The sequence below is a fragment of the Chamaea fasciata genome, unplaced genomic scaffold (genome assembly GCF_029207755.1).
Source record: "Chamaea fasciata isolate MVZ Bird 193981 ecotype frontalis unplaced genomic scaffold, bChaFas1.0.hap1 SCAF_14, whole genome shotgun sequence".
NCBI lineage: Eukaryota > Metazoa > Chordata > Aves > Passeriformes > Sylviidae > Chamaea > Chamaea fasciata.
The window spans coordinates 14,198,363-14,214,253 of NW_027094099.1; the positions used below are offsets into that span (position 1 = coordinate 14,198,363).

General features: G+C 46.8%; 1 protein-coding gene across 1 annotated transcript in view; it reads left to right on the forward strand.

Annotated features, from left to right (window-relative positions):
- The first annotated feature begins 927 nt into the window (after window positions 1-927).
- Window positions 928-15,891, forward strand: part of SLCO3A1 (solute carrier organic anion transporter family member 3A1) — a 136,131-nt gene continuing 121,167 nt past the window's right edge. The window contains exon 1 of the mRNA XM_066196169.1: window positions 928-1,179. Coding sequence (XP_066052266.1) covers window positions 1,006-1,179 — 174 coding nt within the window. The 5' untranslated portion in view covers window positions 928-1,005. The remainder of the gene's footprint in view (window positions 1,180-15,891) is intronic.

Sequence of the window (15,891 nt, forward strand, 5' to 3'; positions counted from 1 at the left end):
ATTGGTGGTTTTTAACAGAAGATATCTCTTGAAATTAGAACTCGAGGTGGGGCTGAGCACAAAGGGCACCACGGAAGGCAAGGTGGCAGGGACACGAAGCACGACCAAGGCTGGCACACGTGGGAGCGGCAGTGCGACGCAGGTCACCTCCCGCCGCTCATTTCTTCTTACGTTTAATTTCTGTGGGGCCTCCGTTTCCCGTTGTAAAGGGGCCCCTACAAGTGAACAGAACAGGGGACACACACCGGCAGGGAGTCACCGGCCGGGCCGCTGCGGGGGCATCCTGCCCTCAACCTGCGAGGAGAATCCGCGCTCGCAGCGCCGCACCGGAGCATCCCCGCTGCCTGCGATCGCATCCCCACTCGCTCCGATCGCATCCCCACTCCCTCCGATCGCATCCCCGCTCCCTCCGATCGCATCCCCGCTGCCTGCTATCGCATCCCCGCTCCCTGCGATCACATCCCCGCTCCCTCCGATCGCATCCCCGCTCCCTCCGATCGCATCCCCGCTGCCTGCGATCGCATCCCCGCTCCCTCCGATCGCATCCCCGCAGGCTCCGATCGCGGGTGCGCGGCCGCAGCCGGGGGGCAGCGGGGTCGGGGCGGGCGCTGCGGCCGCTCCCCCCGCCGTGCCCTCAGCCCGGGACGGGGCCGCCCCGCCCGCTGCCGCCGCCGCCGCCGCCGCGGAGCCTCCGCCAGCCCCGGCCCCAGCCCCAGCCCCAACCCCGCGCGTTCCCCGCCCCTCGCCGGCGGGGACGCGGATTCGGCCTGCGCGGAGCCGGCGGAGAGAGGGAGCGCGGCCGGGCGAGGGGAGGGGAGAAGCGAGGAGGCGGCGGCGGAGGCGGCGGCGAGCTGGCCATGGCAGCAGCCCGCGGGCGGAGAGGCAGCCGCGGGTTGCCGCTGTGATTGGCACCCCGAGGAGGAGGAGGAGGAGGCGGAGGAGGAAGGCGCGGAGCAGCCGCGGGGCCCGCCATCCCGCGGCGGCGGAGCGGCGGTGCCCGGGAGGATGCCGGGGAAGCGGGGCTCGGCGGGCGGCGGCGGCGGCAGCGAGCTCCCGGGGGCCGGCGCGCCGCGGCAGCGCAGGCGGCGGAGGAAGGTCTCCTGCTTCTCCAGCATCCAGCTCTTCCTGGTGTCCGAGTGCGCCCTGATGCTGGCCCAGGGCACGGTGGGAGCCTACCTGGTGAGTGCGGCCGGCCCGCAGCCTCCCGCGCCGCCGGGGCTGAGCCGCGGGCGGGGTGCGCGGCGGAGCGCAGGGGAAGTTTCCCCGGCGCCGGGGCGGCTCTGCAGGCAGCCTCCCAGCCCGGGCGGGGGTCAGGGCAGCCCGGCTTTCGGCGGCTGAAATGACTCAGCAGTGCCGAGGGGTCACCCACCCGCTGCCGCCCAAGTTGTGCGGCCGGTCCGCGGGACTCCCGAGCGCCCGGAGCGCGGCCGTGCCCGGGGCGGGCTGGCACCAACGCGGGTCTCCGGCTGGCCGGGCGCTCGGCTCCAGCGCCAGCCTTTCCACTTCACACTGAATAAATACCGGCAGAAGCTAGTGGGGCATTTATTTCGTGCCTCCCGCGTTACCGCTTTTTCCTCATCCTCTTAAGTGATGCAGCGGTGCAAAGCGGCAGCAGCCCCCAAAGTCCCGGTGTTGGGTACAGAACAGTCCAAATAAGACTTTAGCACTAAATCTGCATAGTGAGATGTGGTGTCAGAGGCAGAAGTGTAGTAGAAGAGTTGGGAAGATGTCCATACGGCTGTGCTTGTGCCTTGAAGTGTACAGCCTGTGGAAATGTTCTGCTTCCAGCAGATGTAAGTGTATAGTTGATTTAAATTTCTCAAAATAGCTTGCTGGATTTGAGAATTATAGTTTCCATGGAAAAGAAATGTATTCGTAATCTCTGAGGCTTTTTGAGGCCATACACATAATATATTCTACAGTAAATGTAAGAACTCTGCATTTGGTACTTGTATTCAGTATTTAGCATTGCTTCTCTCACATGCTCAAACTACTTATGCAAATTTGTACTGAACGTGATCTATAATTTTTCAAGGTATGTGACTAAACCATGGTGAATATTCCCTGTTTATGAAATGGAAATTGGAATTCATCTCCATATAATAAAACATAAGTTTAGTTTGAAGCATAGTTGTAATTCCAAAGGAAACTGCATCACATCTGATGAGATAAATTCAGCAGTTCTATACCCTATGTATGTGGATATAACTTAATTTGTAAGAGCCTGACAGGAACATGCCTGTTTTATGTGAGTAACACCTTAGTAAGTAAATATATTGTTTCCGATGAGCTAGTTGCAAAATGAGCTGTCAGTGTGAATGAGTGAGTGTAGGATAATCCTTCCTCAAAGTAATATCCAAGGAAGAGCCCACGGGTGATGTCACCCAGTGGGCACCGGTGTGCCGGGAATGTATGGATCTGCTGGAGGACTGTATATCAGCGTGCTTTGTGGGGTGCTTGAGCGTAGGATCAGCACCATTAGTCCCTAGCGTGGCATTTCCTCGAACTCCTTTGCATTGCTCACTCCTCGCCAGTTTAGCATTTCTTTCCCTGTTTTCCCCAACTCCCGGGGCGTTGCTGCTCCTTTGGAATGTTTCACACACCGCAGCCCCACCGCCTCGAAATGAGAACTGCGATTCCCGGAGTCCTCCCTCCTCCCAGGGGTGAACTCGGCTGAGGTGCTGCTGTCTCTGCTCTCTGCTTTTCTCCAGGTCTGTGTCCTGAGCAGCATTACAGTGTCCCCCATGGCCAGCGGGATCCACGGGCAGTAACAGACAACTGGGCAGTGGGGGGAAAGGAAAAAAGCAAACTAAACTCAAAACAATCCCTAGCATGCATGAGCAGTGGCCCAGCTGCACTGGGCAAGTGTTCCTCTGTTCCCTGTATAATTTATTTGCCGTCATTGCAAATACCACGAAGCTCTTCATACAATGAGCAGATGCAAATGTGGAATTGCCATTGCAGGACGAATCTGTGCTCAAAGCAAATCTGCCCAGAGCTGTGCTTACAGGTGCTGCAGGGGAGGATTTAGAGCAGTAGCAGCAAAGATGCTTGGTGTAAAGGAGGAATTTCATCATTTTACCGTGCGTCTCGTGGGGCCAAGTGCTGTTCTCAGGTGCTGCCATGGGGTGGAATCACTGGAGGCACTGCAGAGTGGCCCGGGTGTAGCTGCAAGTGGATATTGGTTTATTCAACCCTCTGGGATGAGTGGGGCTCAGTGCTGGCTGCTGGGCTGCTCCCCGAGGGACAAATTAGCAAGCGAGACAAAGTGGAGAGCGAACAGAAAGCCAGACAAACAGGGAGACGCTGCATAGGACAGGCACAGTGTGTAGTTCTGGGCAGTTGAATAAACTACTAATTTTAGCCTGTCAGCAGTGAGGGAGTTCTGTATTCATACTTCTGCTTTCCTTGGCCACATGTGTGACTTTCCCTAGTTATTTGTAACTCAGGAAGAGAAGCCTTTTTTTTGCCTTATACGGCGACAAGTTGGTTTCCTCAGATTTTGCCTCGCACAGGGAGACCATGAGGGCAGAAATTCAGCTTGTTAAGAATACATGCCAGGGGCTTGGCTTCTCAGGAGTGCTTGAAGACCTCAGTTTGGATTGGGCTTGGCTTTCATGTCAGTGCATTTCAAAGTGGCTATTGTTATTTCTTTTTAGAGATGTAAAAACCCTCCCCTTTTCCATGTTCATTGTGCAATAGACTAGCAGCAACCTCTTGAATGTACCACGCATATGTACAAAGTATACATTCATTCATTATGTGGGTTTTAAGCACGGATCATTCACTTTTATTTGTTCATAAAACATTGTGCTTGCCAACAGGGTTTTATAAATAATAAATGCTGATAAAATCTATATAAAGTCCAATTCTTTTCCCACAGAACTCAGCAGTGAAAATACCCCAGGATGCCAGCAGTAGATGTCTGTGTTTAAATAGCGCGGTGTCTCTGAGGTTCTTCATGTGAAGTTTTAGGGAGTATTTGATCAATGTCACGTTCCAAAATATTTGTCTATTATTATGCTTGCTGTTTGCAAAATGCACATGTTCCAAAATTACTTGGTGCCATATCCTGCATAGTTTATGCAAATACAAGCCTGCGCTGCTGCTTTAATTTCTGGGGCTGCTGAATACACCCTATTATTTGCATATTCGTGTAAGGTTTTGTGTACACATTTATTTGGCTTCATCTAATTACTCCTGCGTGCTTTTTGGAAACTTGAATTTTCCAGCAACTGCAGCAGCAGTGGGGAAAATGCTGCTTGTAGTCTGCAGGCACTCCTGCTGCAGAAGTTACTCAGGATTTTCACGGCAACTTTTAAAAGCCCAGCTGATTTCCACCTGCAGTTGCTCTCCTGCAGCGCTGGGCAGTGGATTAAAGAGTTGAGGGTGGCTGGTGCAGATGGCACCAGGAGGGAAGGGCTGGAGCCTGTGTTCTCCAGCTGGAGCCTTGTGCCTCTCGGGTGGATGCAGCAGTGTGATCAGTCATGCCAGCCGTGCAGCGATGAGGATTTCGATAAGGCTGATTCACATACCTTGGCAGCACTTTCCTGCCTGTCTACCTCCCTCCCCATGAGTTCCTACGTGCACTGTATTCTGGAATATTTTCACTGGTAATAACGTTCCAAGTGCTCCTGACGGTTTGTCGCTGAGGCATTTCATCACCCTGCCAGTCAAATCTTTTGCCTAGCCAGTGGTGAAATCATTGCTTGAGCAGAAGGCAAGGAGCTCTTGGTTTGACAGCCACAGTTTGTGGAGCAGGAGCGCAGTTTGATTTCTCTCCCTAGCCTTTAGCCTCGACTCACTCTGGTTCAAACTGACCTAGTTGCAAGCATCCAACATCTGCCAAAGTCATGGGCTTCCTTAGATAAAGGGCATGCATATGGGAAGCGCGTTGGGAACCAGTTCTGTGGTGTGCTCTGGGGAGCTGTTTTTACAGAGCTTTACTGAGCTGTCTCTGTTTGCTACAGCTTTGAATGCAGCTATTCATGTGTTTTATCAAGTGATAGAAGATGACTGGCCTGAGCATGGGATGGAAAGGAAAATAATTGGTCCCTCCCAAGGAGGGTGCATTGGTGTTTGCGTGGGAATGAATGCCAAATTGTTTCTTGTTTTGCTGAATGAAAACTTCTGAGCCATGTTTAACTTCCTGGGGAGAGCTTTGCCCATGCAGCAGTCTTTGACTGCAGCCTGCAAAAACTCTCTTAACTAAGTGTCTGCAGTAAAATTAGTGCTGTGTGATTCCAGGTGAGAGTGTGTGTGTGTATGTGGTCTCTGAGACAGACTCCTGTTTTGGTTTTATTGCTGCTGGGGTTTGAGATACCAATGAAAATCTTGAAATTCCATCTTCAGGGAAAAGATAAGTATCAATGATAAATACAGAAGTTAATCACCAAAGTGTTCCTGGTGGAACAAAAAGGAATAGGGACCCTGTGTGATGAACACCTGGGTACTGAGGGGTTAACAGCAGAATCTGGCTCTTGGATTTTTAAAGTTGTTTTGCAGCCCATTCCTCTCTCATGTTAAATATAGCAAATATAATTCTGTGTTCTGTGGTACAGACCTGATCAAACCCTCCTTGAAATCTGGCAAGATCTGCATGAAGGATGTCACTAAAGTCAGTTTTGGGAATACTGCAATGCTTCAGAGCTTTCTCTTGTCCTTGGTGCTGCACAAGAGAATTTGCCTCTGTGTATTTGCAGTGTGAATGGATGGTGTGGGAGAAGTGTCACCGGTAGGGATACTGAGGCAGAGATTAAGAGCTTGATTCTGTTTCTGAAGCTATTGAAAAAGCATTTGATTGGTTGGCATCAGCAGAGCCTGAATGGCTTAGGCATGGGCAGACTTAACTACAAGAGCAGTTTTTCCTTTTTAATTTATTATTGTTTTTAATAAAGTATTTGTTTTCCTAAAATAAGAATCAGCTTGAAAATACTGCTGTCTTTCTTTCCTCCAACCTCAGCTGTGCTTAGTAATAAATTAGCTGTAATGTTCATAATTTATTTGTCACTGGGGCAGTTAAAGGGGAAGAAACCCACGGAGTGAAAATAAACGTTTTAGTGGGGATGAATATTGCCAAGCATTGGCTGGTTATTGCTTACCGTTCATTTTCCCTTAATATATTTTTGCTGGCAATGTTATTTCTGGTAAGTTGTTTCTAGTGTGCCTTTCCCATTAGAGAATATTGTCTGTTCTGCAGCTGAGTTGCACAGAAAGTTATTCTAAACTAGATCTCTTGACTACATTCATATTTCATCTTAAAGAAGCCTTTTGATATTTTTGGGGGGTCTCTGACTGCAGGGTGGAGCAGAAACCAAATCCAGCTCTGGGTTCTGATGCTTTCAGGCTCCTGTGGGGTGTGCACCAGGAGTGTGGCATGGACACGTTAACATAAAAACTTTAGGTTACAGAAACAAATTCCAATCCAAGCGTGGGTTTTTGAGTACCAAGAAAACTTCTAACTGGCATATGTGTGTTGATTAGGAGAAAGGGTTTTTTTTTATCTGCACTAATAAATGAAACAGTGTAGAGATAAATGCTTATCTCTTACATCATGTATTATGTGCAATTTGCAACTTACAATCTGCTGTCTTCTTGCTTAAATACATTTAAAGGCAAAATGCACTTGATGTCTAAATGTGGACTAATTGATTTTAGTGTTTTTATTATTTTTTAGCAGAAAGTTTGGCAGTTCTTCCATTTCTCTGTAAGGGCCAAGTGATGTTTGTAAGCCCCGAAAGAAAGAACAGTTAGAAATGTTATGGTCTGTCATAAAACCAATGTCTCATTTCTTCTGGCCAGCCTTCGCTTCCAGAATCCCTCTAGCCCCTGCAGGGTGCCTGTGTGACAGGTTTAATGGCCTGCAGTATTCCTGCAGCTGAGGTTTAAAGGGATCTTGAATTAGACCAGAGAATGCACTGGTCTGAAGGGCTGTGCCATTTGTGCTTCATTCAGTGTGACTCTTTTAGTGGTTATGTAGCCCCTGTCCCAGGGAGAGCTCAGTGGAACTGTGATCCCTCCCCTTCTCTGCAAGGGGGAGCAGATACTCCCTGTTTCCCAGAAAGGGGTTTCTTTTAGGTTTGCCTGGGCTTTCTCTTCCCTTACTTTCAGGATATTGTAAAGGGCCAAAAGCCAATGTCTGTCCTGCTACAGCAATGTAAATTTATTGCTTCAGAAGGGTTATTCTGCAATTCATCAAGAAGAATTTGTCCTCTGTGTATTATAATCCTTACTTGTAGACTCCTTGGTCTCCTGCTATTCCTTCACAGGAAGATCAAACAATGGCAAACTATTTAGTTGGTGAGGTTGCACCTTGGATGAATTACTGTAGCTTTGTCTCCTGATCAACACCAGATGAAACTACGGGTGTTGTATTTTAAGCATCATCCAAAGCAGTTTAAATAAACGTGATAGTACTTCGTGTAGTAACTCCTTTAAGTGCTCCAGTGAAGTTTGGAAGGCTTAATTTTTCCTATTGCACAGAAAAAATGGGCCACTGATTTTGATTTACAAGGCTTCATTATAGCTCTGCAGCAAAACCAGGACTAGAAGAACCCCAAGAGTCCCGTCTCCAGGTCACCTTGGAACAACCACTAGGCACTCTGTCTCTCTGCAGCTAGGCAGTGCAAAGCAAACAGTGGTGGCTGCTCCACTGAGTAGAGATTCACACTGCCCTGCTCCATACACTGTCAGTGGGATCAATAGTGATTGCAGGCTGCTGAGGAAGCTCCTGGAGTGTCTGTCACTCCTCCCATCAGAGCTGGGAGGGCTCTGCCTTGTTGTGGGAGGCATTCTGTAGTGTTCAGAGAGGTGGTCCCTGCATCCAAGATGTTTCTGTTGGAGAGGATGGGGAAAAGGAAATGTTCCTGTGTCCCAGATGTTAAGCAGGTATGCAGTTGTAATCATACAGAGGCAAAGACTTAGAGCACAAGTCTGGATCTGCCTCTTCTCACTCAGCAAACAAGGAAACACCTCAGAACTAAAATCAGATTTTCTGAGCTCTCCAGTTAGCAACTTTTTTTTCCCCCCAGCCTTATTCTGGATTTGATGTGCTTCAGCATTTTTCCACTTGAGTATTCCTTGCTGAAGTGAGGCAGGCAGCCCCCTCCTGTGCTTGCACAGTGCCCACTCTATGGAAGTTGAAGATCTTTTCCTGAGCTTCTGTTGCAGCAGTGCCTGAACACAGTCAGTTATTTTAGGTGACTGCAGTGTAAAAGCAAAATATTTATTTCTGGTTTGCTTGGATGTTTATCATCATTGTTATTTTCAAGAAGGAAAGGAATTTGCTCTGGTTTCTGTTTTTCCCCTCTCCCTCCATAGTAGCCTTTCGAAACCTCACCAAGGAGCCAGCTGATTTCCCTGTGTTTTTTTAACACCATCTTGGTGTCTGCAGCTATCACTTGGATGATTGCTGCGTGTTTGCAGGTACAGTGGCTCTTAGATAAGTGGCTGTGAGGGCTGGTGTGGGAGCACAGGAGTTGTTATTCCATGCTACACCTGTTTCCCGGGCAAGGATTGCTGGAATTGGCTTATTTTTAATATTTAAGTGTCCTTTTGAAATACTTACCACGCTGTTCAACAGTATAATTAATACTTCTTTAGTTTACTGAAAGTGAAAAAAGACTTAAAATTTAGTTTTATGGTGATCTATCAAATGACAGTGAAGTTTTTGACAGAACCTGGATAATTCAGTTGTATTGAGGTCTTCATGACTCACCCAGTTTCTGAAGTAACTATGGCAGGTTTTTTTTTTGGTGCTTTGATGTTTGCCTTTGAATCCAATATTTTCTTTAGTTTGTTTTTTTTTTAAGACAACTACAGACTCTGCTATAAGGAAACTGAAAGAAAGCTTGGCTGTTGAGAAGAGATTTGTGGTGTGGGTGTGGAATAATACAAAAACCTTTCAGAAATGTTTCACTTTTCATTTTCCAAGAGGATTAGTGGTATATTTGTGGCATACTTTTTTGTTGTTTTTGTCAGTCCCCCACTGAGAGACTTTTGGCTGAATTGAAATCAACATTGGGTGTTGATAGAAGAAACAATATAGAAGAATATTGTCAATATAGAAGAAACAGCCTTGAAATGAGTGTTGCATGTGTGTATTTTAGGTGATACCTAACACTTTAATACCTGCAGAACTGCATGAAACAATGTAGAATTGCTTTACAGTGGAGGGTGAGAGGTAGTAGTGCCCTCTGCATTCCTAAAACAGAGGAATTATTCTGTGAATTAATGTTTAAGGTGAAAGGTAACTATTTTTCCTGGAGTCTTCTTAGAACGTGTATGTTCAAACAGCATGGCCAGAGGATAACAGTGATGGGCCTATTTGCCACAGCAGGACAGAGTTCTGAGTTTTCTGTAGTTTCAGATTTACTTCATCCCTTTAATTCTCCAAAGGAATAACAGGGAGTGAGAAAACATAATAGTTTTTGTTAACTTAATAATTTTGCAACCTGTCCTGTTAAACAATGAATGGTATTTTTTTTTCTGGTGGAACTTTACCAGGAAGGGCTGCAGAAAGATTGTCTGGAATTCTTGTTTTTGTTTCTGAAAAGCAGGAAATAAAATAGCTGCTACCTCTTTCCATTTCTCAGCTTCACACAAACATAGTTTGGCACATGATTAGCAGGAGACCAGAGATCTGCTTGGGAGTGTTTTGGTGCTGGAATGTGGACTGAACCTCACACTTTGACTTGACAGGAGTCTCTGAAGGGAGATGCAGGAGGACTGGGATGTGCCTTGCTTGGGCCAGCAGCAGGGCAAGTCCCTGTACCTCTGAAAAATACCAGAGGTGGATGTGCACGTGTGCCTGTCTACACTGGGAAATGCCAAGAGAGAAAAGGGCAAGCATTGAAAACTTTCCAAGAGAGAAGCTAAAATACTGACTGAAAGAAAATTGTTTCGAAAAACATGAAAGGGGAATGCCCCCAGTGGTGTCCTGCTGCTGCTTGTGCCCTGCTAATGAGTTTCATCTGCTGGAAACATACTCACTTCTGATCCTGACGTGGTCTGAGTGTTGCATGATGATGCATTGAGGTGCCAAATTAGGGATGGATCCCTTCTTACCCAGTAATTTGGAAACAACAGAAAAATAACAGTATATAACTAAGGTTTGATTTTTAAAGAGGAAAAACTTAACACTCAGTTTTTCAATCCTACAGCTTACTTGTCATCATCTTACTGAGCTGCAAGAAGAGCTGTAATAATTGTGATTTAGGAAAGCTATTTTGTCCAAGTTTTTCTTCAGGCTTTAACTCTTCTTGTCCACCTTGCTTGGTGAGATGCTGTGGTGTGTTAACCTTGGTCTGCAGCCAGATCCCCACCCAGCTTTTCTCTCACTCCCTCCTCAACACACTGGTGGCAGAAAATGAAGTGAAAAAGCTTGTGGGTTGAGATAAAGCAATTACTGTCAGGGATAAAACAGACTTGACCTGGGAAAATTAATTTTAATTGCCAATTAAAATAGATTTTGATGTTTAAAACTAAGTCAAAAATCAAAACACATATTCTCCCCATCCCATCCCTTTTTTTTTTTTTTTCCCCTAGGCTCTCTGGGAGTATGTCTCAACCAAGTCCTCACTGTGCTCTGCTGGGAGAGCATCCACCCTCGCTGTGAGCGAAAGTAAACCATTAACCATGTTTGAGCACTGACTGCTCTTTGCAGAAATGTTGGCTGCTGTTGGGTAAATGGTTTCCCCTGTGCTTGGGTCCTGTCTGCACTTGGTGATCAGCCTCTGGTTTTTGTGGTGTCCCACTGGGCAGCAAGGTTCAGCCCAAGGAGAAGCGTGTCCGTGTGACATGGTGGTGTTCTTTCTGTCCTGCAGGCATTGTCCCTAAAATGTGATTTTTGTGGGAATTACCCATGCCAAATGTTCTGGTTTGTGATGGAGAAAATGCTGGATGTACAGGCCCTTTATGAGAAATAGTGGGCAGTGTTTTTAGGGCTTACCAGCAAAGGAAAACTGTGGGGTTTGTTTTTGTCTTGTCCAGCGTACAGGGCTGAGAGTGGTTAATTACAATGGGCCTTTCAGCCTCTGCATGAGATGCACACTTTGTTTCCTGCTGCCTATGGCTAGTTATAATGCAGGTCCTTATGTCTGAAGTCAGTGCAGCTGCTGGCTGAGGGACAGGAGCTTCAGCTGAAGGGATGCCTTGTCTGCGGGTGTTTGTTTGTGAAGGGCAGTGATGGCTGTTTGGGTGATCCTGTAGATGGTCTGATCCAAGGTGCTCAGTGCAAGGAATGCCCACTGAGCTCAGCTATGTTCCTGCAGGAACCTGACTTGTCTTGTGTTCTCCAGCTTTGGTCCAAAGAGGGGTGCTTGGACCACAGGTTTCTATTTTTGATATCCAAATGTGATACCAAAACCACAGGGCTGCTTGAGCCCTGGGGTCAAAATGCAACCTGGATGCAAATCTGGGTTGGGTTTGGGGTTTTGTTAGTTCTGTTTCTATCGTCTGTGATATTTAATACTACTAAAAAATTGTAGCTCAAGGGAGCTGCTTAGGGTTACTGAAAAGCTTTCCCGCAGTCTTTGGGATTCAAACCTACCAGCTTCAGAGGGCTTGAAAGCAAACGCTGAAAGTATTCAAGTATTCCATGGAGCTGGGTAAACTGTTCACTTCCATGGGCTAATTTGCTTAATTGAGGCCGCTTCTGCATTGACAAATCACTGTGTGAATGAATGGATTCCAAAATCAGCTTGGGAGTTATTTGATGGCTATTGAAGTTAAGCCACACCAGTAAGCCATGTGCTAGAGGCACGGTTTTGTGGGTTTGCTGTGTCATTTGGCACGACTGCACAAGCTTTCTCAGATGCTGGCCCTGTACAGAAGTTCAGTATTTTCCATAGACTAGGATGCATCAAGGCTCCTGTGTCGCTCCTAATCTCAGTTCTTGCTCTTTCTTAGCAAGAAGGCAGAAGTTTCAAATTCCTTCTTGCTGTTTCTCGTGGAAGCATTTGGAGCTTATGGTGTAGCCTCCCTGATTTAAGATGGCATTTATTGATTTGAATTATTCAGTTTAATTCAATGCTGGACAAGCTTTTTGCCAGAATTTTTATTTTGCCTCCTTATTTCAGTAGATCCCTAATGAATTACTGTAGCTGTATATAATGACTCTTGGGAAATACTGGATGCAGCCTCTAGAATCTGTTCTGTGTGTTTTCAGTTTGCAAACTTTTGAAGTCTATCCCTGAACAGTGCTCAGGGTCCCTTGTTATCTAAGTTTTTCAGATACTCCCACATTAATAGACTGCATCTTTGGCATATGTGGGCAGGTATCCAGTGGGCAACTGGTTAGCAGGGTAACAACTGGGAGGTAAATGTGGATGCAGAGTTCTTTCTGGGATTTGGTTTTAGGTTGTATGGTCTCGTGCATGGAAGTTTTTTCGCCAAGTTCTCCTACAATGTTTCCAGCTCAACACTTCTGCATCTCCATGTTCAAACTGACTTGCTCTGAGTTGGCATTACAGTTTGGGGGAGTGCTTGGCCAAAGCAGACAAAAATATTCAGCAAATGGCTTGAGGCAAAGTGTGGTCTTCTGGTTTAGATAACCAGGCCTTTTGACATGAATGGAGTGTGTCTGGTTACTCCAATGCTTGTACTTAACTTACTGTTGATCAAGTCTTTATAGATTTCGGTTAGGCATCACACTGAGGCTTCAAGGAGTGGGATCTTTAAGAGGTGCACAGAACTTTGCTACCCTGGAAGTGCAAATGAAACTAAAATAACATTTGGTTTCTTCGTTTGCCCCCCGTGGTGCATAGTGCATAGATTCAGACACTTTCAATTTGATTTTCAGCATCCTGATTGTGTTCAGAACTCTTGGTGTCCAGACAGTGTCCCAAAATATTAGGTTCATGGAGCATTTCCAGGGGTCCTGTCACTGTGTATTTCCCTGACCACCTCCTCACCCCCACTGTTCAAGCAAGTGAGAGATTAAATGATGAACAGCAGAGGTTCAGAGGATTCCTCTGAACCAATACTGGTGACGTAGATTCTGTTGACGGTGGCATCTTGGCAGGAACAGAGGAACATTCCTGCCACATGTGGCTAATATTTTCAAGCCAAGCTCTTACTTTGCAGCTGGCTGTCCAGACCTGTCATGTCCAAACTGACTCCTTTTATCAGTCAAGACTAATATTTGTGCCCAGAGAAATCTGGATTTATTTGCATTTGGACAGTGTGACATGTGGCAGACTTGGGAGAGGACAGCTTAGCCCATGGGGTAATGCTTGTTGGCTGAGGAAAAACTACTGTTTGTATTTTGTGGGGTCGGTGCAGACCAGGGCTCATTTCCTGGCTTTGTCATGGACATCTCCAGGCCTTCTTTGGGCTTTCCCTCTCAATCAGTAAATGTGCTAGCTGTGTTATTGTCAGGTTCCGTGGTCATCTTGTGGTGTAGGGCACTGAGCTTCTCCAGTGATGGTAACTGGGGTGAAAGAGATCCCCAGGCTTGGGCCCTGAACCAGGTCTCTAGCAGTTATCATATTAGGCTGAACTAAATTAATTAATGGGGTGGTTATTTTGTGCTATCTTACCTGTGATGATGAAGCCTTGTTGTTGAATGTTTCTTTCACACCTGCCTGAAATGTCAGGGCTGAAACATTTAGCCTTTTGCTGTTTGAGGCTTCACTGGAAAAGACCACTTGGGGCTGCTTTACTCACTCTTTGGTAAGTGATGGATTTTAAAAGAGCCTGAGGGTGTTATTTTCAAGGATGTTTTCTGAGCCATCCTGTCATTGACAGAAGTGACTTACTCCAAGTGTCTCTTTGAAAATGGGAGTCTTGTTCCATAGCCACTAAAGTGCTTTTGAAGAATATCTTCCCTCTTACTGACTGCAGTGGACTGTCTCAGTGGTGTCTAGCTTCCTTTAAAGTGGGGCAAAATTAGAGTCTAAATGTTATGTGCCTGGCTAATAAACTCTATTGTAATTAGTACCCTGGGGAGGCAGGAACCAGGGAGAAGCTGAGTATAAAGAGAATTAACCTCATGTAGAAGCTATCTGCGAAGGGTGAGTGAAGAACTGGAAGGAGATGAAAACATGGGATTTGAAATGGCTGTGGAGGTTGAGAGATCACAGACTGGGAAAGTTCAAGGAGAGAAGAGAGAGCGTTCATGTTGGCTACAGTAACCATTAGTTAGTGGATTCTCTGGCTTTGTGTTAAATGCTGAATGCAAAACCATTCCCACTCTCTAGTGCCCGAAGGGCGGATTCCTCCCAGAATTTGGTAGGTCCCTAGGAGCAGTGAGCCTCTGTGGGAACCCCTCTCCTATTATGCTCATGTCAGACTCTTATAGGTAAATAGAAGAGGTGGGAACTTCTGTTTTCCTTGTGTGTGCTCCATAAAGTTTTTCAGGGTCTGGCGATTCTACAATAAGTAGATTTAAGATCACCTTCAAACCATGACTTGCCTGTTTACACCATGGCCCTCCTTGCTCACCTCCCAGCCTGCCTCTCCCTTTAGTGGGAAGTTTGGCAGCAGCCAGCACATGGCTCGTGTTTGTACCCTTGGCACTGCACAGAGACGCCGTGAAAGGAGAAATGAGTCGTTTGTGAACAGCTTTGTGGGAGGGTGTTACTTAGCAAATAAGCAGGATGACACGGACAGTGCGTGTGTGGGCTGCAGGGTGTGAGGTGGGGATAAGCAAGCAGCACATGTGGCTCTGGGGCAAGCTTGGGGTATTGCTGGTTAGGTGCTAGAGAGACCCCAGTTCCACGTGCAGAAGTTCGCAGTAATTCAGTATTTCTTTTATGAGTTGTTACGAAGTGCTGTGGGATGGCAGTACAATGTGGCCATTTTGTTGTTTCCCTTTTAAATGGCTTCCTATGTCCCAAGGCTTACTAAATCAAAGCATTTGATGCACTGGTTGATGAGAAAGGCCTCAAACTTCTCCCTAAGCCAAGTTCCCATTTGCTGCAGCCAGGCATCCTTTCTGCTGGATACAGGGCAGAGCAGGAGAGATAGCAGCAGAAGAGGAGAAAAGTAGTAGGACTTGTCAGAAAAGCTCCTCTCCCAGTAAATAGCTTTTATATAATCACTGTTGTCCTCCAACCGTGAAAACCGAATTCAGCTTCCTTCAAAGCTTTTATTAATGCTGCCTCAGAGTGTCCTGCCTGTGTCACTTCTGCCCTGGTTCATGCCTGGCAGCTGGGAATGCTTCAGCAACCAGCTCCACAGGCCTTGCTTCTTCATCTGCACTGTGGCATAACTCGGGTGTCAGCCCGTAGCCCCGAGTTCAGCTCTTGATCATAAATTAAGATAACAAGAAGCCCTTCACGTGACAGGTTTCCTCGTCGGGCTTGCATTATGGTTTCTGTGTGGTAAGTGCCCTGTTTATAGTAGAAAGCCTTCTCTGCAGGCATGGAAGTGTTGTGGTAGGAAGCGTTTTATTAGATGAACAAGCAAACCTGCATTCAGTTGTGGAGGTGGAGAAGGGAGGGTGCTGCAGTGTGACAGCTTGGAACTGTGCCTTTCCAGTGGTAGTACATAGTCCATGTGATAAGATAGTATATAGAAAGGGGTTTTTTTCCTGGTAAGAGTCTTCCAGTGACATGAATTTAATCTCCTCATCTCAGCTGGCACCCAGCATGATGGTGCCCAGTTTGCAGAGTTTCAGACCTATGTATGAATTTTGCTGCCAGTTCTGTATGTGGCCAGGAGTACCATAGGAGCCTATATTTAAATTATACCCTTTAAATTCCTCTTCATCTGGTTTTGTACACCTACTTGCTGGCCATGGGAAAAAAAACCAAAAAAACGATCTGTCTCTGAATGTGTCAAAGATGTTCCAGCAGCTTTCTCTGGGCTGTTTATTTTGACAGAGAGATTGGCTGCCCCTGCTCACCAGCCCCTGCCTCTGTGCACTTATTCCACATGGAATTCTTCATC